The 21,917-nt window shown below is 40.8% G+C and overlaps 2 protein-coding genes across 3 annotated transcripts in view; both read right to left on the minus strand.

Moving 5' to 3' along the window:
- The window catches only part of szt2 (SZT2 subunit of KICSTOR complex), a 210,123-nt gene that overhangs the window by 78,055 nt on the left and 110,151 nt on the right, over positions 1 to 21,917 (minus strand).
- LOC306981284 (receptor-type tyrosine-protein phosphatase F-like) overlaps positions 6,569 to 21,917 on the minus strand; it is a 39,911-nt gene continuing 24,562 nt past the window's right edge. For both annotated transcript variants that reach the window (XM_079580851.1, XM_079580850.1), the window contains 15 exons: positions 21,122 to 21,306; positions 20,542 to 20,553; positions 20,360 to 20,472; positions 20,184 to 20,281; positions 18,903 to 19,026; positions 16,723 to 16,898; positions 16,528 to 16,647; positions 13,440 to 13,594; positions 13,072 to 13,357; positions 12,304 to 12,482; positions 11,203 to 11,329; positions 10,733 to 10,858; positions 10,404 to 10,558; positions 8,496 to 8,631; positions 6,569 to 6,914 (listed from right to left, as the gene is read on the minus strand). In XM_079580851.1, coding sequence (XP_079436977.1) covers positions 6,846 to 6,914; positions 8,496 to 8,631; positions 10,404 to 10,558; positions 10,733 to 10,858; positions 11,203 to 11,329; positions 12,304 to 12,482; positions 13,072 to 13,357; positions 13,440 to 13,594; positions 16,528 to 16,647; positions 16,723 to 16,898; positions 18,903 to 19,026; positions 20,184 to 20,281; positions 20,360 to 20,472; positions 20,542 to 20,553; positions 21,122 to 21,306 — 2,061 coding nt within the window. In that variant the 3' untranslated portion in view covers positions 6,569 to 6,845. The remainder of the gene's footprint in view (positions 6,915 to 8,495; positions 8,632 to 10,403; positions 10,559 to 10,732; positions 10,859 to 11,202; positions 11,330 to 12,303; positions 12,483 to 13,071; positions 13,358 to 13,439; positions 13,595 to 16,527; positions 16,648 to 16,722; positions 16,899 to 18,902; positions 19,027 to 20,183; positions 20,282 to 20,359; positions 20,473 to 20,541; positions 20,554 to 21,121; positions 21,307 to 21,917) is intronic.

Below are 21,917 nucleotides of genomic sequence, written 5' to 3' on the forward strand. Positions count from 1 at the left end.
ACAACAAAAATTATAGAAAAAATGTGACAAAAACACAACAACAAGCCACAAAAAAGTAATGAAAAAACAACAAAAATATGACAAAAAATGCGGCGACTTGACAAAAAGCTACCATCACTTTTGTAGGTCTCAGCTTTCAAACGCGGTGTTGCACTGTTCCTCTCCAGTCGATAAGCTTTTAGATTTGGGTAAAGCCAAACTGGAGAAAATGCGCCAGGCTGGTCAGAGTCCCGGGCTGTTTTTCAGTCCCAGTCCGCCCCCGGTGTAAGGTACAGCTCAAAATGTTATGGAATAAATGACCATCATTAAGTTTTACGGTTCTAGATGACAGAATTGACCTATTTCAGGAACTCCCTGTGGGCGCTGCCATCTTGTGCTCATTCTGTGCCAAACATAACGTGTTTACTTTTGCGACGCACCGCTGTGTAAATACATTGATCGGCTTCGGTCTCTTCCAGTTCCTCTCAGCCTGTCTGTCATTGCAGAAAGACAAACAGAAGATAGACAAAATGTTGCTAAAAAATAATCTGAGGTCACTTCTTCATGTCACGCCCTGTGGTTTATATTTTCTTCACTCTCAGTGGAAATGTGTGCTCACAGGAAGTGGTAACTGAAGTTAATTGTTCAAGTATCCGTATTGTAAACCAAGTATTGTTAAAGAGGGGGTATTAGTCTTTTTTCAATCACATAGCACCAGTCTATATCACACTACAATGATGACCAAACCTTCTGTTGGTCTGTAAATGCAGTAAATTAGAATAACTGCCTTGTATCAAATTGCTAGCTCAAAATGGCTGTAGTGAATGTCTTGAAATAGGCCTCTGTCTCTTTAAGAACCTCTCAGACACGCCCCCTCCACACGCTGTCTGTGGCATCAGTGGGGAGGGGGTTCTGCTGAGGAGCAGCGGTTGGTTACTCGGCTGGTGACGAAAGCTCAGAGGCGTCTCCAGGAGGTGGGGGCGTTCCTAGGAGGACTCAGGCAAACCTATCCCTAAAATGGCCGCCATCAGAGTTTTTACAGATTACTCAAAAATATGTGAATGTGCCAAGGCAACACTTCAGGCATGTTTTTAATGAGGGAATGACATAATAACATGACGTAAAGCTTGAAAAAGTCGATTTTGCATAATACCCCCCCTTTAAAGTACTTGTATGAGAAAAAGAATGTAACGGTGCCCAGCCCTAGACTGATAAAGCCAAAGTTGTGACACTGAGGCCAGCATGTGTGAGGCCTTATCCCACTTTTCCACATCAAGTCAAATGTTTGACCTTTCAACCGGGCCTAGATCAAGACCAAATCAGCCCTAAACCAGGCCTTACATGGACCGAAATTGAATTTAATCATGTCTGGATGAACCGTGTGTAAACTAGTACAACACCTAACTTATAGTAAAGAATTAAATGAACTGCAGATGAAGAAGCCTAGCTAGCACGGTTTAGGAACCACTGATTTTGGGCCATTGATGAAGACGGCACGTCATCATGAACCACTCGACTAGACCTTGGAGAAAGAAAAAGCAGAGCCCCATTGACGGCAATGCAAAAAGACTCCACTTTGAGGCTTGGTAGTTGTTACATTGAACGCTTTACACAACTAAAAATAGGAAGGACAAATGGCGTATTACCTACAAGCCGGCTACTTTGGGAAATTTCTGTTAGCATTTAGCCTCAAACATCGCAAATTATGACCAATCCAGATGTTTTCAGCTGTTGTCAACCATCGACCTCCTTTTAGATGTCAAAGCCTGGCTTCTGATCCAAATGTTAAAACATATTCCATTTTTTCTGCTTATTGTGGGTCACGTTCACGTATAACGGCCACTCAACATCATCTAATAATGTGTTTATTTTGGAGAAACTTGGGCCATGAAATAGAGAATCTTACCTCACCGTAATCGGGACTTGCTTCACTGGGGAGAAAAAGCTCTATTGGAAAAAATGCCATCTTACCTTAGAAAAATAGCTTGATTTGTACTTGAAATAAGACTTTTAATGCTGATTTTGACTAGGTTTAGACTCGTCTTGAAAAAAGATTGCCAATGGAACCAGTGTTAATTTCATCGACTAAAATATTTAGTCTTAATTTTAGTCAAAGTGATATTTTTGTGACTAAAATTGGACTAAAACTAAAGTAAAAGTTTTTCGTGAGACTAAAACTGTGACTAAAATGTCCAGATATTTTAGTCGACTAAAATAAGACTAAATAAAAATGAAAAGGAGAGACTAAAATCATCCAAACTTCTATTGAGCGTCTGAAAGAGCCTCAGATCATGTAAATTCTCTACCAAAGGATCAGCTGAGCTTTGTTCATGTGGAGCAGAAACATGAAGCAGAGGAACAAGATTAAATATGATTATAATGAATATGATCAATGCAAAGTCGACTAAATTAGTCTTAAATTTAGTCGACTAAATTGACATGCAATGTTAGTCGACTAAAACTAGACTAAAATTGAAAAGATTTTTTTCGACTAAAATTAAATTACATTTTAGTCAAAAGACTAAGACTAAAACTAAAATAAAATATGTTGTCAAAATTAACACAATGGAACAAGCAGGAATTTGCTCAAAATAAGACAAATTAACTCGAACGCTTAAAATAAGACAAAAAAACCTGAAATGAGACAAAATGGTCAAAGACGAGAAAAATCTGTCTAGTTCCATTGGCGATCTTGTTTCAAGACGAGTCAAAACCGTATCAAAAGCAGCATTAAAAGTCTTATTTCAAGCACTTTTAAGTCATTCTGGTCTGAGATAAGATTTAATTTTTCCCAGTGTACAGGTCAGTGAAGCCGTTTCATGAGTGCACATTTGTAGGAACGCGCTCAGAAAGTGTATGTTTTTTTCAGCGGGGCTCATAAGAATTGCTCGAACAGCTTCACTGACGCTAACATGGCGGACTTCGTCGTAAATACCCGGATCGCTGTCGTCATCAGCTGTGTCGGACAGATCAGGCGTCGCTTTTGAATTGTGGCCAAACCAAATTTTTGTCTTTCTATTTCCGATGCATTTAAGGGGAGACACTACAGGCAAAACTCAATTTTTTCAGTTTTCAGGTTTTGGGCCAAATTGGTCTCTGAACATAGAAGCTTTCACCCGGAAACAGAAAACATACCTAATCTTCACAATAACATGTTTAAATATTGCGCTGATTCAATGTTCCCCCATAGACTTATATGGGAGAATGCAATTTCAAGGGCCTTTTTCTCAAAACACATTTTTCTGTCATTGTGGCGACACTATGTCCACGTCAGTCGGACCTAAAGACTTCACATTTTCCAGCCTTGGACTGAACAATATTTGGAAGATTTTTTCAGAGGGATTTTTTATTATTTAATCCCTAAACCCCATTTATTGAGTTTTGAATGTCAAAAAATAAGGCGAAAATTATTTTTTTTACAAATTTTTCCACTAAAAAACAGCTTATTTTAAAACTAAACAAGAAATCCAAAATCCGCTCTGAGAAAATCTTGGTAACTCATTTATCAATAAAATGAAACCATAAATTTGAATGTAGCTCTATCCGTTATTCAGATTTCGTCGCCAAAAAGATGGGAAATTTGGGGCATTTTAGGCATAAAACACCTTGTTCTTATATGAAAAGATAAAATGACAGAAAACTTGCCATGTATTTTTTTCTCACATTTATGCCAGTGATCGACAGCAAAAGTTTCACATTGATATCTGTAAATATAAATTTTTTCCCTATTCACCTGCAGTGTCTCACCTTAAGGCAGTGTTTGTGAATGTACATGTAAAATGAAAGAAAAATGATTAGAAAGAATGTACAAGAGTGTGATGCTGAACTTATGAGGGCTCCAGAGCTAGTGTGCGAAATACCTTTAAATATTCTCTTTCCAACATTTGTGTGTCGCCACAATTCAAAAGCATTTACCGTTTCTATATCCAGCTAAGGTTTGGCTGTCCCTGTTTTAAATGGCGGGTTCAGTACTTTAAGATGCAGTTCTGATATGCAGTTCAAGAGCCCAGAAAGTAACGGCACTTGCTGAGAAAGAGGAGGCAGCACCGAAAATATCGCCAAAGTTCACGAGTGTGTACCAGCACTGTACATATTTGTTTATATATTGAGTTTTATATTTAACCTACAGCCCCACAGTTACTACCGATGCTGATTTTATCTGTGTTGAAGATCCCGCTCCTGTTCCAGTGCGAGAGAAAACCTTAAATACTGTTCCGTTTGTATAGGATTCATGACTTTTTCCTTTCCGAAAGCCTTTGTAGATTTGTTTTTTCACCTTAACTACGTTTATTTACAGCATTCCTGTAAAAATTGGATAAGTCAAAGAGAAAAAAAAGTTTTTATCAGAATATTTATGACACTGCTCAGAGCAAAGTCGACAAATTCTATTTTTTTCTATGGATACTTTGGAAAAGCTTCATGTAGACTTGTATAGCGCGACGTCTGTTCTTTGCGTTTTATAATGTATTAAACTTTGTAGGAATGAGCCGTAGCATTTCAGTTCAACAGGGTCAGGTCAGTTGCGTGCGGTCTAAGCCCAGACCATCCCCAGAGTTTGTAAAGGTGAAGAGGGGTTGAAGGCGTCTCATTGACAGACGTCCTGGGAGAGTTGTCCCCGAGCTCCACGAGAGTTTAGACCCTGAACAAAACGGATCCATGTTAGAACCTGTGTTTTCAAGTCTTTTGTCATTTTGGATTACACATATTTAATAATAAATAACTTTTCTACAGAAGATGATTGTCCCTTGCTTATATTTTACTTAAAGTAGAAATTTGTTTGATTTTTTTTGATTGGCTCGTTCACACACTCATTTGTGTGACTCTACTTGGAGTCCTTTTATCTTAGACTACGCTTGGAAGAAGCTTGCTTTCACATAATTAGCTCATTGCAGACGTGGGCGTGCTAGTTCCGCTAGCCTGAAGCTAACGCAACTAACACATGTGCCTCTTTGTCACGGATCGGCCTTTCCGTTGTATTGACACTTCTGTTCATTAAGTAGAGAACAAGGGAAAATGTTTGGCGCTAAAACCTGATGTTTAGTAGATTGATTTGTGCCAAATGTTCATTTGCACCAACAAGTCGACACTGCACTAACCTGGCTAACACCAGGCTGCTGTGTGCACTCGAATTATTTCAAACTGCACAACAGCCTGGGGACCATGGCCCAAATTTTCCGGTGGATTTGGGAACCAATCACAGAGCGAGGAGGGACGGCAAGACGATGACGCGCTATTCGATGTACGGAAGCTTGTAGTTTATTTACGGATAAATAAATAAAAAGTTTATTTACGGATCCAACATGACAGCAGCAGACACGATGGTATTTTTCGATCAAGCTTTAGACCTTGTTCTAAATAATTTAGCTCAAAATTTTACAGCGGGTACGTCATACGTCATCTCATACGATGATACGATTGGCCATGGCTACGTGCAGACGCATGATAGACTTTTTTTTTTTTGTATCGCCCAATAAACGGGTATGGACGATCGTAAACCACACCTCTCCTATGAGAACATGAATTGGTGTCCCCAGACTAAACATCACTTGTGATTTTAGTCTGGTGTTAGCCAGGCTAACACTGCACCGTTTCTCGGCCTAAAAACAGCTTTGTGTTCGCATAGATCTGATTTTATCTGGACTTCTCCAGGCGCAACGCCCACACAAGCTTCCGGAATAAGGTAAATGTTTGCTACGTGATGACGTCGTCTCTCTACTTCCGGGTCCAATGGAGCTTAGGCCTTTTCACTCTAATGGGATAAAGCTGATTTGAACCTGCTGTAGAGCAGACTACAAGGCTCTTTTTAAACAGAAATGAGGCTTTTCTGACATTTATTATCAAATATTTTTTTCCATACACAATGAAGGCTTATTTTAAATATGAAAAATATCTTTATTTTGCCCAAAGAAAGATATATTATTGTAATTAGGTGTTTTTTATCTGTTGCTTTTCCAGCAGGAGATTCAGATAAAGTTTGCTGTTTCTCTATGGAGCTCGAGATCTCAACAGTTTGGACCTGGAAGTAGCTTATTGTGTGTGAAACGTATTAGGATTAGCTTAGACTTGTTTAAATAATATTTTCAAAAGATTTTAAATAAAAGTAAAACTGTAGACAAGTGATTGTTTTGAGGCAGTACTATTTAAAATAGTATATTTCATCTAATGAACATAAAGCCTTTAGCTTCAAGACAAACTGACCAAATTGTCAAATTGGATATACTTGGATTTTACATCTTACATCGAATAAAATGAAATCGACAGGAAGTACCAGCCACTAGTTCTGCCAGTACTTCCTGTCCTAATTAAAATCCTATTAGGATTAGCCTAGACTTGTTCAAATTAATGTTTTCCAAAGATTCTGTGTTGGACCCTGAGTTCCTGGTAGATGAGACGTCTATAAAGGTTTATAAAGGTCAGTAAGTTAGGAAGCTAAAGGCTAACATGCAAAAATTGAAAATAAAATAAAACTAATGACACAGCAATTGTTTTGAAGCAGACGAGATCATATTCGCAGTATTTTAAATGTGATCAATTTGACGTGTTGACGCTTCAGCTTTAGTCACATAGAAGAACGTTTGTACCAAAGTCTTTATTCAACAGTGAAACAGCAGTCTTTTCTCATTTATGTCCTAAATCTTTCCTTCTGCATTGCAACAAGTTAATGTATAAAAACAAGAGTATCTTACAGACAGTGTCATATAAATATTCAATATAATGGAAAGAGAACAGCTGTAATGCGGGGGAAGGTTTCAGTCTATTGCTTCTCGACGATGTTGGGTCATTTGGCCTAGTTGGCTCCGCGTTTGTCCCAGGTCAGTCTGTTTGGTGTTCGGCTGTTGGACGGCCCGTGGTTGCTGTCCATGGTGCTATGTTGCAGGGTACTCAAACGTGCCCAAATACTCCAGCGCTGCCCGGTAACAAAACAGGTACTGCTCCTAAAACGAGACACGTTCAAAATGAGAAGACATCCGCCTTACAGAATCAGCCTGAGAGTGAGTAAAGCTGGGAATGTGTTCTTCTGTAGACTTTTCCAGGTTGAGAAATTGAGAGAAAGGGTTTCTTAAAATGCAAAGTGTTCCAGGAAATGAACTGGGAAATATTTGAACATTTCGGAATCGTCTCCTGGGGACTGGAATGGCCAAGTCAAGACCTTCATTTTGTTTGGCCCAGATCCCCGGGAAGAAAAACCCCTGAGTGTAGAATATGAAGTCGGGGAGACCGGGTAAGTTGAGACACTTTTTGGATTTTTTAAATTTACATCATCATGTAATATTATAGATAAGAGAATTGAGATAAGATACGTGTTACATTAGCTCTCAAGAAACATTCAGGGGTGTAAACTAGTCAGGAAAATGTGCAATCAAGGAACAGGTTCATGTGCAAATAACTAAATCGTAAATAGGTATGTTACCGTAAATTCTCTAATTCTGGCCTGTATTCCATTAGCGGCCGGGTCTCTAACAGAGGCCGGGTTCGCGTCTGGCGGAGGCAAATTAAAGCCGGTCTCTAAAACAGGCCGGGGCTTTTATTAGAAACTATAGCGGTAGAAATATTCCCCATGTTAGGAATTTGTCTCATACTGGTGTAAATGAAAACTCACGTGCAGGAAGTAACAAACGGGAACCCGGGCCGATGGGGACGCTGCGGAGGAGCTGATCCGAGCGTAACTTTGACACAGATTTAGCCACTTTTCAAATCTCCTGTGACTGTATTTGGAAACGGGGAAACAAATGTTGTGTGACCCTCCAGGGTTTTAATAAAGTCACCATCGCGTCTTTAAAGCACGTCCAGCTGCTCCGTGTGCAGGTCAGTCCCACGCCTCAAAATAACTCCTCCCATCAGCGCGAGCGTCTCGTCTTCTCTCGGGTCAGTCTCATGATCGATCACAAACACAAACGCTCCGTCTAAACTCGCCTTTTACACAAGATAACAACAAATAATCCGGTCCGTGGTAAAAAAACGAAACAGAAACCTGCAGTGACATTGATGTCAAAGCTCCGCTAACAGCAACGAAACACTTCCTGTTGTCCCGACAAAATAAAAGGCGTCAATGTTCCAGCCGCTGGGAGACGGTTTGAAATGTTAATAAATGAACCTAATATTTTAGGTGCAAATGGACACAAATGTCGTTTTTCTTCATTTTCCTGGTCGTCCGTTTTTCCTCAAATAGAAATAAAGGCCTGTCTCTAATTGTGGCCTGGTTCCAATGAAGGCCTGGTCCTAGATGCCCTTGAGTAAATAAAAGCCCGGGCCTATATTAGAGCATTTACGGTATATACAAAGTGAACTTTTCACAAAAACAAGTGTCAAAAGTGTCAAAAAAAAGCAGCTGTTCATTGGTCATTTTGTTAAGTGTAAAAAGCATATATGTAAATCTGGGCTTTAATACTGTATGATAAAATATCTTAATCTTGTGCTGAAGTAAAGTGGGGTCAGGGCAAAGTGAGTTACCTCTGGCTTCATAAGAAAAAAGGACATTTACAGTTGTAAGGTTTGGCCGTGGTGGAGCAGCTTACCTCGGTCTGCACCATGGCCGGCCTCTGAGTCCGGAGCAGTTTGATGGTGTGGAACACATCCACCGACCCCTCAAACCTCAGCCGCTCCAGGACGATGCTAAGGGCGATGAACACGCCAGTGCGACCCACCCCGGCGCTGCAGAAGTAGCACATACACAGCGGCCTCTGAAGTTAATCTGTCCTTTTTCATTTGCCTACTTGTATTTTAAAATGTTGCAGTCGGATAATATTCTGAAGTCAAATTCTGGTCTCACACTGGTCCACTCCACTCTGCCCCGAACCAGAAGCCTTCACATGGCAGTCACACTAATATAACTTTAAACCAATTCAACACAAATTGACCTTATCATGGCAGTAGAGCATGCTGTGGTGAAGTTACAGCACATTGAAAGATTTGCAATCATAAGTTAAAATAACAATGAAAAAACACTTTACATACAGTACGCTTCTTTATTTCACCATATGTTTAATAATAATATGCAATAATACAATAGTTAGGACTTGGTGTGGTTTTCTGAGTGATTCACGCATGACTGAGGAATCCTGCTCTGCCTTTGTGTGTTCTGTGCTCTGGAAATTTCCGTTTGCACCTATATCACGTCCCATCAGGTACCTTTAAGTTCTGTATTATTAGAATGTTCCTTTGGATGAGTCAAAACGCTGTTTTGGTGCCGACTATATTAAGCAGGTCTGAATCAATTTGGCTTGTTTTGGGCCGGAACTTAATGACTCATTTCTACTTTTAAGTCATTTTAAGTCAATATTGCTTCTGGCAATGCTTTAAATAATGCTTTAAATAATGCAGTATGTGCGTAATTGAATATCACAACAACAACAAAAAAAGAAAAAAGCATAATGTCTCCTTTAGCAGTATCTAGCAATTTTCAATCTTTGTCAGATAAGCCCAGAGTCGTGGGAAGATATTTTAGTTAGGGGGCGCTGAGGGACAAAATGTACCCCCAAAATACTTCTTCTGTGCATAAATCCTATTTTTTAACCTCTTAACTCCCGCCTGAACCGAGAGCATTTTCTCCAGTTCAGCTTTACCCAAATCCTGTAGGCCAGTGTAACGCCTCATTTGAAAGACCTACAAAACTAAATGGATCTTTTTCCTCACATCAGATTTTTTTTCATCACTTTTTTTGTTGGGCAGTCGTCTTTTTTGTCACTTTTTGGTCAAATTATTCGTATTTTTTTGTCAAATTCTTATCAATTTTTCGTCCATTTTTTTCTAAATTTTTCGTCAAATTTGTCTCACTTTTTTGTCAAATTTTTGTCCATTTTTGTAATTTTTTCTAAATTTTTTGTCACTTTTTCGTCAGATTTTTCTCACTTTTTTGTCAAATTCTTATCACTTTTTCGTCCATTTTTTTCTAAATTTTTCCTCAAATTTTTGTCACTTTATCGTCAAATTATTCGCATTTTTTTGTCAAATTCGTATCACTTTTTCGTCCATTTCTTCCCAATTTATTGTCACTTTTTCATCAACGTTTTCTCACTTTTTTCACATTTTCATCCTCATTTTCATCTCAGTTTCGTTGCTATTTTCACACCTTTTTTCCAGAAGCTTTTGGACTGGGGGTAAAGCTGGAGAAAATGTGCTCGGTTCAGGTGGGAGTTAAGGGGTTGATATCGCCTGCACTTCACAAACTATCCACCAGGTTGTGCTGCAGCGCCCTCAGCACCCTGGGTTCCCACGGCCTTGGATAAGCCAATACCTAAATGGATAGAGCTGAGTATATGTGCACTGTTCATAATTATGACCTTGAGAACTGCAGTTTTTTTTTTACATACAATCTCCCCATGACACCAAACAAAAACATAAACAGTACGAGACTCACCCGCTCATCACGACCTTTAAGAAGTCACTTTGATGAATACACGTAGCTGCTATTACTCTACAATCACCTGCAATGTACTGTGATTGGTCCGTCTTGCCCGAACTGCTCCTTGGTCTTGTGGACTTGTCCGATGAAGTCAATGAAGCCCTCTGCCGTTTTGGAGACGCCCTGTTCAGGCCAGTCCGTGAAGTGGAACTGCCTGATGGTCCTGGACTGTCCGCTCTGACAATGAAGGAGCGAATCGTCAACATAGCATCTACACCAAATGTTTCTGATTTTAAAACGTGGAACACAGAGAGCAGACCAGAGACGCCAGAATGTAGAATCAATCCTCTGAGCACAGTGACTTATCGAGCAGACTGAGCCAGCTTAAACAGAGTATAGGAAAACACGTACCCGAGCGTCCGAGACTTTGAACTCGCGCAGGATGTACTGGGGCATGTTGTACTCAGCCATAGGCTCCGACACCAAGTACTGACAGCGGGCCGAGCTCTTGGAAGGCCAGTACTGATGGCACTTCTCCTGTAAACACAAACACCAATCCGTTTGAACTGAGCAATTAGGCTTTTCAAACTTATGGAGATTATTGCTAACACTCCACATGTCTGCAATGATAATATTGTAACATCTGTATTGCAAGCTAGTTACCATCTTGTGTAAAATGTGTCCATCCATCCAAATATACAATCAAAGCGCTACACTGTATCCATTATGCATTTTGTGATTCTAGTGTGTTCTAACCAAATGGTGACTTTGGCACAAACTCCAGTTCAATTTAACTGAATTGGAAAGGCTTGCTTAAAGGCGTTACGCTAAGATTATATGATGAAGAATTTGGGGGTGAAAAGTGATGCTTGAGGGCTTACCCGGCCCATCTCCCTCAGTTTGGTGAGCATGACCACGATGGTGGAGTTGTGTTCCCAGAGCATTCTCCAGAAGTCGTCTGTGGTCTCGGCCAGAGGGCCTTGCGTGGCGATGTATGCCCTCTGCTGCCTGTAGAGGGCAAGGACAGACATTTATGATATACAGCAACAAAATCAGGCTTCACAAGTGTGTCCACTCATTTGGGCTTTGTCCATTTGTACACTTTAAGAAGCCATATGAAAAAAACTCAAAAGCATAGCGACGTTTTGTCATTGTGTTTGATGTAAAGGAGGTACAAATGTTTTTCATTGTGGCTCAAATTTTGAAATATAGATGGCATGGAGGGTCATTGACCAGGAGTCAATGCATTGAATCCTTTTTATGGGTGAATTTAGAAGAGGTTTCGAGGGCTTCGAATCCTAAAGCAGTAAAAAGTAACATCTCTGACAATGTGTGCCAACTCTGCCTGAGAGCTAACAATAATTGTTCTGGAAGCAGGGTCAAAATTATGCTTGTAATTTTGTATAATAACAATATAATATATATAATAAAGTCTCTCTCTCTCTTTCTGCAAACACAGCACTGCTTCTACTACCACTAATACAGTATTTAAATACAGTATACAGATTTCCCATACCACTAAACTCATGATGCACAATAGATTCATCCTCCAGCCAAATTCTGACCATTAGCCAGGCACGACATCAGGAGATGGGTCCCCGGGTTTCCATGCAGCTGCCCACTTGAAATTTCCCTGCCAGGGTCAATAAAGCCCACCTTAAAGGGACTATAGGGAGTTTAAAAATGTTAAAATTAAGTATTTTCCTCCTCCTACATGTTCCAGCCATGTCCTAATGTGTAGAATGAGGCCAGACCTGTTCACCACAACTGCCCCTAAAATCCTGCACTGTCACTCAGAAAGGTGTTAATTCGGGTCCGAAGTGCCGTCATGCACGAGTTTAAACATAAAAAATAAAATAAAAAATAAAACCTGTGTAAGACCTGAGGTGGCAGTAGTGAGTATAAAAATGACCAACTTGCATCTAGTCCCTTTAACCTTAACCTTAGCGTTAGCATTCATATGCAGTGAGAGGTGCTGGGACCTGTATCCATGGATGAAGCTGGCGTTGATGTAGTCGGAGCCCTCCACTCCTCGCAGCGGCTGCAGGGCCACTCGGCTGGACTCAAAGGGCAGGATATTCACCAGGCGGTTCTTGCCTTTGTTGCACTGCAGGCTGCCACTGATGAACCTGGAGGTGTTCACTGTAGCGCTGGACAGCCTCTGCCAACGCACAAACACATGGGAGCCTTGCATGTTGGCTGTGCATTGCTTATTGTCATGGTTCTGTCTATTTGTGTTCTGTCCCCTGTTTTGGTTCTGTGTTTAGTCTTTTATTTTGTCATGTCTGTTCTGTCCTTGTGGTTTTGCTTTGCTTCCCTTGTGTTGATTACCTGTCCCGCCCTAATGTGTTTCACCTGTTCCCTGTTCCTTCTGTATTTAGACCCCTGTGTTTTCCCTTGTCCTGGTCGGTTCATTTGTATTCTATTGGTGCGTTGTGTGTGTGTCCTCTGCCATGTTCCTGTGCTAAGTGAGTTTTGCATTTTTGTCTGTTCTTGGCCTTTGCCATTAAATTTCCATTGAACCTGTTTTGGCTGTTTTTGCTTTTGGGTCGAATCCCCACCACACTCGTGACACTTATGTGGTGTATTGTTAACACATTCTCATATTTCTCAGAGATCATCTTGCTTAGCCGTTTATACAGCATATTTACCTAAATGTTTGCAAATCGTGTTCAAATATGTTTGTAACTCAGTCATAAAGAGATAATGCAACAATAAAGGTGACCTGAAAGTGTTCTTCGGCAGCTCACCTTGAACTCCAGCTCCATGGCGCTGCAGGTGTCCGTGGGGGCGGCCTGGCTGAGCTTGTGCACGTGTGTGTGCAGGCAGTGTGCAGGAATGTCCGTGTGGCCACAGGCGGCCGCCTCCAGGAGGGCTTCATAGATGAACACATACTGCTCCTCTGTCTGGACCATGTAGTTCCTCTGAGCGCGCATGCACGTCACATGACCATAAACGTCCACAGACTGCTGCTGCTTCATCCTCTCCAGCATGGCGTCAATAACAACGAAACACCCGGTCCGGCCCACTCCCGCGCTTCGTCACACAAACACAGAGTCAGCGAGAGGAACCTTTGACATGGAAGCTTCATGAACAAACATCTGGTCTGGAGTCGTACCTGCAGTGCACCACCAAGGGCCCGGCGTCCGATGGCCTCCAGGCTCTGACCCGCCGCAGGAAGCCCAGCGTGTGAGTGGGATACTCGGGCACGCCGTGGTCGGGCCAGGCCACAAACTGGAACTGCCGCAGCTCTCTTTTCACACTGCTGCCATTCTGCGCACATTACATTTGCTTATATATAACATACTGTATTGAAGGGTGGGGTAATGCAGTCACCAGTTATACAGAGGGGCTGTTCTTACTCCAGAAGAAAGCTGTGACTCTCAAAGGTCCACGAGACACAAACAAACTGTTTATAAAATTGCAGACCTTGAAATTTAATGAATTGGTCAAATTTAAGGGGAGACACTACAGGCAAAACTAACTTTTTTCAGTTTTCAGGTTTTGGGTCTAATTGGTCTCTGAACATATAAGCTTTCACCCGGAAACAGAAAATATGCCTAATCTTCACAATAACGTGTTTAAATATTGCGCTGATTCAATGTTCCCCCATAGACTTATATGGGAGAATGCAATTTCAAGGGCCTTTTTCTCAAAACACATTTTTCTGTCATTGTGGCGACACTATGTCCACGTCAGTCGGACCTAAAGACTTCACATTTTCCAGCCTTGGACTGAACAATATTTGGAAGATTTTTTTCAGAGGGATTTTTTATTATTTAATCCCTTAAGCTCCATTTATTGAGTTTTGAATGTCAAAAAATAAGGCGAAAATTACATTTTTACACATTTTTCCACTAAAAAACAGCTTATTTTAAAACTAAACAAGAAATCCAAACTCCCCTCTGAGAAAGTCTTGGCAACTCATTTATCAATAAAATGAAACCATAAATTTGAATGTAGCTCTATCCATTATTCAGATTTCGTCGCCGAAAAGATGGGAAATTTGGGGCATTTTTAGGCATAAAACACCTTGTTCTTATATGAAAAGATAAAATGACAGAAAACTTGCCATGTATTTTTTTTCTCACATTTATGTCAGTGATCGACAGCAAAAGTTTCAAATTGATATCTGTATTTTTTATTTTTTTTCCCTATTCACCTGCAGTGTCTCGCCTTAAAATGCTACAAATTATGTGGAGAGTGAAAAATAAGTTGGTGCCAATACATATTCAAAACAAATGTATGTTAATCACAGATAGTAACAACAGAAGAAAGAGCGATTTCTGGGTACCATATTCACGCACTTCACAAAAACAAAAGGGGGTTTCTTGTAAAAGGGATCAGTTTATGGAACAAAAATCATGTAACACGATCACTCAATTCAATAAAATGTATAAAAAAATGTACTTGGAAAATACGAAGGCGACGAAACATAAGAACCAATGTTGACAAATTTGAAACAGTCATTGATTTAGATGTAAAGTATTATTGTTATTAAAAAAAAGAAAAGAAAAAGGGGCATGAAATTTATAAGACAATGTGTTCCTCATGCTCCTATTCAGCATTGAATATTTTGCTGTTGTTGTTATTATTGTGTCTGTAATAACGCCAATGGCTGAAGAAAGAAAGAAAGAAAGAAAGAAAGAAAGAAAGAAAGAAAGAATCGCTTCATTTATACCACCGTACAGACGAGTCATTTAAAGAGCAGACATTTGGTCACCTTAAACACATCTTCATCACTATCTCTTTGATATGAAGCACATCCAGTAGTTTCACTTCCTATTCCTCTAAGTCAGGTACAAAATAAGCCTCTACCACTCCTCCCTCCTCTGGCTCCCCTTTGCTGCACAGCTGTTTCCATCATTTACATGACGAGTGTTTTCATTTCACGATGAAAGGATTGAGGTAAGCAAGAGATCGTGGGGTGAGGAAGGCATTCCCTGGATACATAGGACCACAGGAGGAGGTTTAGTTTAGTTTAGTTTTAGTTTAGTTTGAGCAACAGATGCATACAGGTATAGTACACATATAACATACAGAATTGTTCACACCATAAGAGGTATTAGTGCTGCTCAAAGGGAGTAGGAAGACGTTAGTTCTAACTTATAAGGCCCTCCCCCTCCTTTCAGACTTACACAACTTAAACTACTGCTCACGGCACAATCATTTTTAATGTATAATTAGGCTTTAACCATGAGATCTATGCGGCAATTCCAGACTGAGGAATTGCCTTAGTGGCAAATTAAATCAACAAACGGCTCCTCTTAGCAAATCCTAAACAGTAGAGTCATTAGTTCATAACATTCTTGTGTTTGCTCTTGCATAAGGCTGAAGCTGCACATTCTGGACATCACATAATAAATCCGGATTCATAACATACTTCTCATTATCGGATCAAAAATAACAAAGACAATTCACAGTTCAGGAACAGATGATTAATTACAGGAGTTTTGCAGACTTTTCCAGTATTTGCTTTCTGTACATTATTTTAAATTGTACTACAGTTGAACACATTTTTAAATCCTCTTCTAATGAGTTCCAGAGGTCGACTCCACTTTTGCTAAGAATAACCCCTGGAATAGATAAAAAGATTACTCATAGTTGTGCGAGTGTGACGGAAAACAGCTCCGGGTCTGATTTTGGGAGCTGTCATCACGATGTAAAGTTTCGCCACTAAAGAAGATCCTCAAGATTGCTCAAAGATGTGTAGGTTTTTTATGTGAGAGCAACATTGTAAAAAGCTCTAGAAAGTTGCATAAAACCTTCCCTCCAGAGGTGAGACACTGCAGCTGAATGAGAAAAATACATATTTCGAGATATAACTTTTCTATGATTATAAATATATGTAATAATAATAATAATAATATATAGACAATAATGTGTAAAAATGACCAAGATTGCCTATGTATCAAGGAACAAAATGTGCTTTACGTATAGAGATTTACGTATAGAGATAAATTAATAAATGTATGTGTGTATTTAGTCGATAAACCAGTGATTACTGATCAAAGAAACTAAACTTTGCTTAAATTCTGGGCTTAAAACTCAAGAAAAAAGCATTTTGAGAAAAGAGAAGTGTACAGAAGTTCCCCTATGCAGGAAAGTATATTCACTGAAATATTAAAACTAAATAAAAAACAAGATTGAAGAGATGGAGGTGACGTCTTCCATCTTTGGACCTCACGCTTGGCTCCTGGTCTCACCTTGGAGAGGACAAAGGTGCGCACGCTGTAGGCCGCCAGCTCCACCGCCTCCACCAGCGTCACATGGAGCTCGCCGTAGGTCTCTGTGCCGCGGCTCGGCCAGTACTGGTCACACTTGATCTGTTCACCAAAAGTGACGTGAGCTCAAAGAACCCCACAGTTATTATCACCGAGGTATCGTATAAAAACACTCACGCGGCCCTTCTCCTCCAACCGCGTCATCATGACTATGGTGCACGTGTTCTGCTCCCACACCATCCTCCAGAAGTCCCCCAGCGTCTCCGGCAGGGGCCCCTGGGTGGCGATGTACGCTCTGTGCTTCCTGTAGCCATCGATGTAGTTGGCGTTGATGTAGTCGCTGCCTGGTCGCCCTGTCAGTGCACACACACGCAAGTTCACAAAGTGGGCGGCGGCAAACAACAGTGCACAGGTGTTAAAGACTGCTCATTTAGGGCTTTTCCACCAAGGTGTTGGTTCAGGGCTGGTTCTGGTGCCGGGTTGGTTCCAGACTGACTTGGTTTTCCACCAAAATGAGAGCCTGTGCCGCTTTGGGAAGTCAACATCAAAAATGGACTAACATCTTACTACAGCCACTTCTGGTTATAAAATACAGAAAAATAAGTTTATGTTTAGTCACAGCAGCCGTTAACATTTTGATTTCTTCTTTCTAACTCTTGTTTTAGCTAAAGAGCGTAAAGCAAAACAACAGTTTCCTCCACAGAGAATGTTTTGGCTTCTCCAGGAAGTTCTAAGCACAAACTAACTAATAGTGATTGTTTGTTGGAGGAGAGAGCCACGCCCCCAGCCGCTGACATCACTGGTGCTCGTTTTTTGGTCCAGCTTTTAATTGGTTCCCGACCGGCACCAGATTTTGGAACCGAGAGACAGCGTTTTTTCAGTGGAAAACGAAAGAACCGGTTCTGAAACTGGACCTGGCCCAGAAACAGCACCGGCACCAGCTTGGTGGGAAAAGGATTACAGTCACCAGGCAAACTCTGCCAGTGTCTAGTTCTATCAAACAGAAACACTCAGACATCCATGTGATAAATGAACGCGATCTGATAAACAGCTGGACATTTCTTGACTAACTAAAGTGACTAACCAAAGCAGCTGTGTAGGTGGTTAGCATGGCGCCTTTAGTTCCAGTGGCCTCTATTTTAGAGTTTCAGCTTTAGCGGTGTTCGGGGGATGGGGTCCTCCCTCAGAAAATCTTTAACCGAACATAATGTAATTTCCTCTAATTTGATGCATTTTAGCACGTTTAACTAATTACTATTGCAACATAATTGCAAAAATACATATTAGGGTTAGGTGATGTCCCCTTAAAGGAATAGGCCACCGTTTTTTACATACTGAGATATGTTCTTACCTTAGCTTTGACGAGTTCTTTAGGACCTGTCTGATCTTCCCCCGTGCCTTCAGTCACGTAAACACAGCGCAGACGGCGTTAGCATTTAGCCTCTCCCTCTCTCCTCTATAGCTCCAAAACAGGTCAAGATAGAAGCTACCAAGCTCTTCCACGTTTTCCCTATTTAAATATGGTTACGTGAAGTGTTCCACTACAAAGTATAATTACACTAAATTAAACAATGTGGATTTTCTAAGCGGATAAAAGGGGGAACTATATTGTAAGGCGTAATAATACCAGGAGTAGTTCGAAATCCGCGCAGTAAAGTGAAGATTACTGCGCGCTTGGTAGCTTGGTAGCTTCTATCTTGACCTGTTTTGGAGCTATAGAGGAGAGAGGGAGAGGCTAAATGCTAACGCCGTCTGCGCTGTGTTTACGTGACTGAAGGCACGGGTGAAGATCAGACAGGTCCTAAAGAACTCGTCAAAGCTAAGGTAAGAACATATCTCAGTATGTAAAAACGGTGGCCTATTCCTTTAAATGGCTGTTGGCGATGTTTACAGTGAACCACTGTGATTATAAGCTTTTTTTTTTAAGACATTTACAAAGCATATATATAGGCTGCGTATTATTTATGTTAGGAAAAATGTGAGATTGCAGGATAAATGGATCTAAACTAAACATGATCTGAACAGAGTCATGGTACACGAATTTTACAACAGAAGTGTGTTAAAACTAGAGAGTAAAAGTCTGAGAGGAGGACGACTTATTCAGTATAAAGTAGCAAAATAATACTATTGGCCACCGTGGAAGGTCCCAGTGTTTGTAAATCAGGATTACAAAAAGAAAGAATAACTGATCCAACATTATTTGTCATGCACAAGTTGTAATGAATAGATGAATGTTGGGAGTTGTTCATGTTATTAGAACCGAAGTCATGCAGCCACGAATATTTAGTGAAAAGAATAATGATCCGTGTTTAATGTTCTTCTGTTACAGTTTATTCATAGCCTCTGTCTGGTCTCACCGTCCACGGAGCTGAGGACGACCCGGGAGTGGTCGTACGCGATGACGTTGGCGTAGCGGTTCTTGGGCTTGTTGACCTCCAGGTTGGAGTGCTGCCAGGTGAACTGCTGACCTGGATCAATAGACTGAGACAAGGGGGAGTTCACTGCACAATGACCACACATCTTGTCCTGTATGTTTATACCACATTGTTTCACTAAGGTGTTTTTCCTGTTGGTGTCGCAGGGCTCAAATAAGCATTGTTCGATAAATGTCCTGAATTCTGGGATAACGATACGATTGTCACCAACAAAAAACGTTTCAATATAGTTCATTCCAATACATTTTGTTTGTTTTTGATCAAACTGTCTCAAAACAAGGCTTAAACAATACTAAATCAAGACCGAAACAAGGCTAAAAGTGAAGAAAATCATGATTAAAAGAAAAAAAGTGACAAAAAAATGACAAAAATGTGACAAAATGTGACAAAAATATGACAAAAATTTGATGAAAATTTGACAAAAACATGACAAAAAATTGACAAAAAATTGACAAAAAATTGACAAAAAATTGACAAAAAAATTACAAAAAAATGACAAAAAAATGACCAAAAATTGACCAAAAATGACAAAAAATTGACAAAAAAATTGACAAAAAATGCAAAAAAATATTATAAAAAATGCAAAAAAATGGACAAAAAATGGACAAAAAAATGACAAAAAAATGACAAAAAAATGACAAAAAATGACCAAAAAAATGACAAAAAATGACAAAAAATGACCAATAATGACCAAAAAAATGACAAAAAAATGACAAAAGGTGCATTATCTAACTTTTTAAAATAAAAAATCTATATTTGTGCGCAATTTACCTTTTTTGCCTGTATTGTGGTTGGCATGGCACATTGACTTTCAATCACGGCGGTCTCTACAACACTCTACAATCAATTGTTTTGTAGGTTTTCTGATGAGAGGGTCCATCGGCAATGAAAACCGACAAGCAACTCTAAAAAGAATTGATCCTGGAGCATCAGAGAGGCCACTATGATGGAAAGTAAAGGCGCCATGCCAACCACTCATACAGCCCCCTTTAAGTGCACCTCTGTGATTGTGTTGTATATTGTGGCTTCTTGGGATATGAATATTGTGTCCCCTGATGTTAAAGAATCATTGTGACGTCTTTGTCCTACCGCTGAAAATGATTTACGTTGAAATAAACAAGAAACCACCGCCCTATTTCAAAAGGAATACATCAACCACAATGTATAATAATCCCTATCCAGAAATGTGTCCATTGGCGCTACCTCGTATTCCTGGCAGAACTGCAGGTTGTCGTTAGCTTTGAGGCGCTGGACGTGCTCCGCCAGGTCACACAGAGGAACAGGACGGTGCTCTGATATCCCTGCATAGGACAGACACCGCAGGAAGGTTAGAGCTGTCAATGTAACTACCGGAGGCCTGGTGAGTGGGGGGGACCTGCCTGGTGTGGGGTAGTGCTGTCTCCTCAGCTCCACTGGATCTGAACACGGTGCAGGGGCCGACTCCTTTACCCGGCTGTGGTGCTCTTCCTTCAGCGAGAGACTTGTCCGCTTCCTACGGACCAGAGTTTGTTTAGAGCTGAGCGTTATGGGCCGTTTACAGTCAGTGGATGTGAGAACTCACCCTTCCTGACGACTGCAGCCACAGGAGAAGGCGGAGGAGAGAGAGAGAGAGAGATTTAAATATATTGAAGATATTGAAAATGTTTTAAAAAGACCTGCTCTCAACCACACTGCCCAAGAAAACAAAGACGCTCAGAGCTGCTGGAATTCACAACGTTAACTTTTTATCACTGCAGTTGTGCAAACATTTACCGGACTGTAAGTTGCACTTTTTTTTCATAGTTTGGCAGGGGGTGCAGGATCTTATACTCCGGAGCGACTAACGTGATTTATTTCCTTTTTTTTAAATTGAAATATATAATTTCACATTCCGCTAGAGGGCACTGCAGGCTAATCGAGCAGCAGAAAGAAAAGTTGGAGTGAGCAAGAAGTGGAGGCTACTCTTAAGAAAACAAATCAAAGCTAATCACGGGCTAAAAGCTCGATGGCAACAGCTAGAGGAACGAGTTTGCAAAGGAGAGCTTGTAAAACATGCTGCTGGGAGAGGTTTGTCAACGGTGCAGGTTTATTCACTTTATTAACTTCAGAGTTCTTAGCTTTGGAGTAAGGAGTACCATGATCACATAGTGTGAGTAACTGACCTTTTAAAGACTAAGATGGCGATGACTGTGAGGATGATGAGGACCACAGAGAGCACCGGCCCCATGACCCACAGCATGTGGGCCTCGTCGGGAGAGAGGGCCACCTCCCGGGCCTCCTCCTCCTGGGCGTCCTCCCCTCGGCTCACTGTCAGCAGCTCGGAGAAGGGGCTGGCTGTGAGGACCCTCTGAGACACAGAGCAGTTACATTAACTAGTTACATTTACAGCAGGCAGTTACCCAACTCTCTGTATATTATATAAGAGATACCTGTATATGACATTTTAATCAATAAAAAAGGTTTAAAACTCACTGTCATCAGGCTAAATCTCAGCGCTAAGATAAAAATGACCAGTCCGGTACAGGTGTAAGTTCCCACCCTCTGGTTCCCAGGGACCAGAGGGTTGGCTTTTGAGGCAAATCCAAAATAAAACTTATTGCAGCCAAATGAATAAAGCCCGGTCTGCTGTCGCCAACCCCTCACACTCTGATCAGATCAGCTCATGTCTGTGTAGTTCACCGCTCGCCCTGTAGAGCCAGCACCTGAACACCACCGTGTGTGCTTCTTCGTGGAGAAGTGGAGAATTGGACTGGTTTTCGGACAATGTTTTGAGTGAAGACGAGAGCGTGTAGAACTCTGCATCCTCTTTTCCCTTCACCGACAACTCCAGTGTCTGAGCGTAAAACGCACACTTTCGAGTGGTCTACACAGCGTCTTTCTCATGTAGTCAAAGACACATTGAAATGAGTTCCTCTAACCGCCAGATTCCAAATACTCCATGGTCAGCATTTTCTGCCC

Source organism: Gobius niger (assembly GCF_951799975.1).
Source record: "Gobius niger genome assembly, chromosome: 22".
NCBI classification, from domain to species: domain Eukaryota; kingdom Metazoa; phylum Chordata; class Actinopteri; order Gobiiformes; family Gobiidae; genus Gobius; species Gobius niger.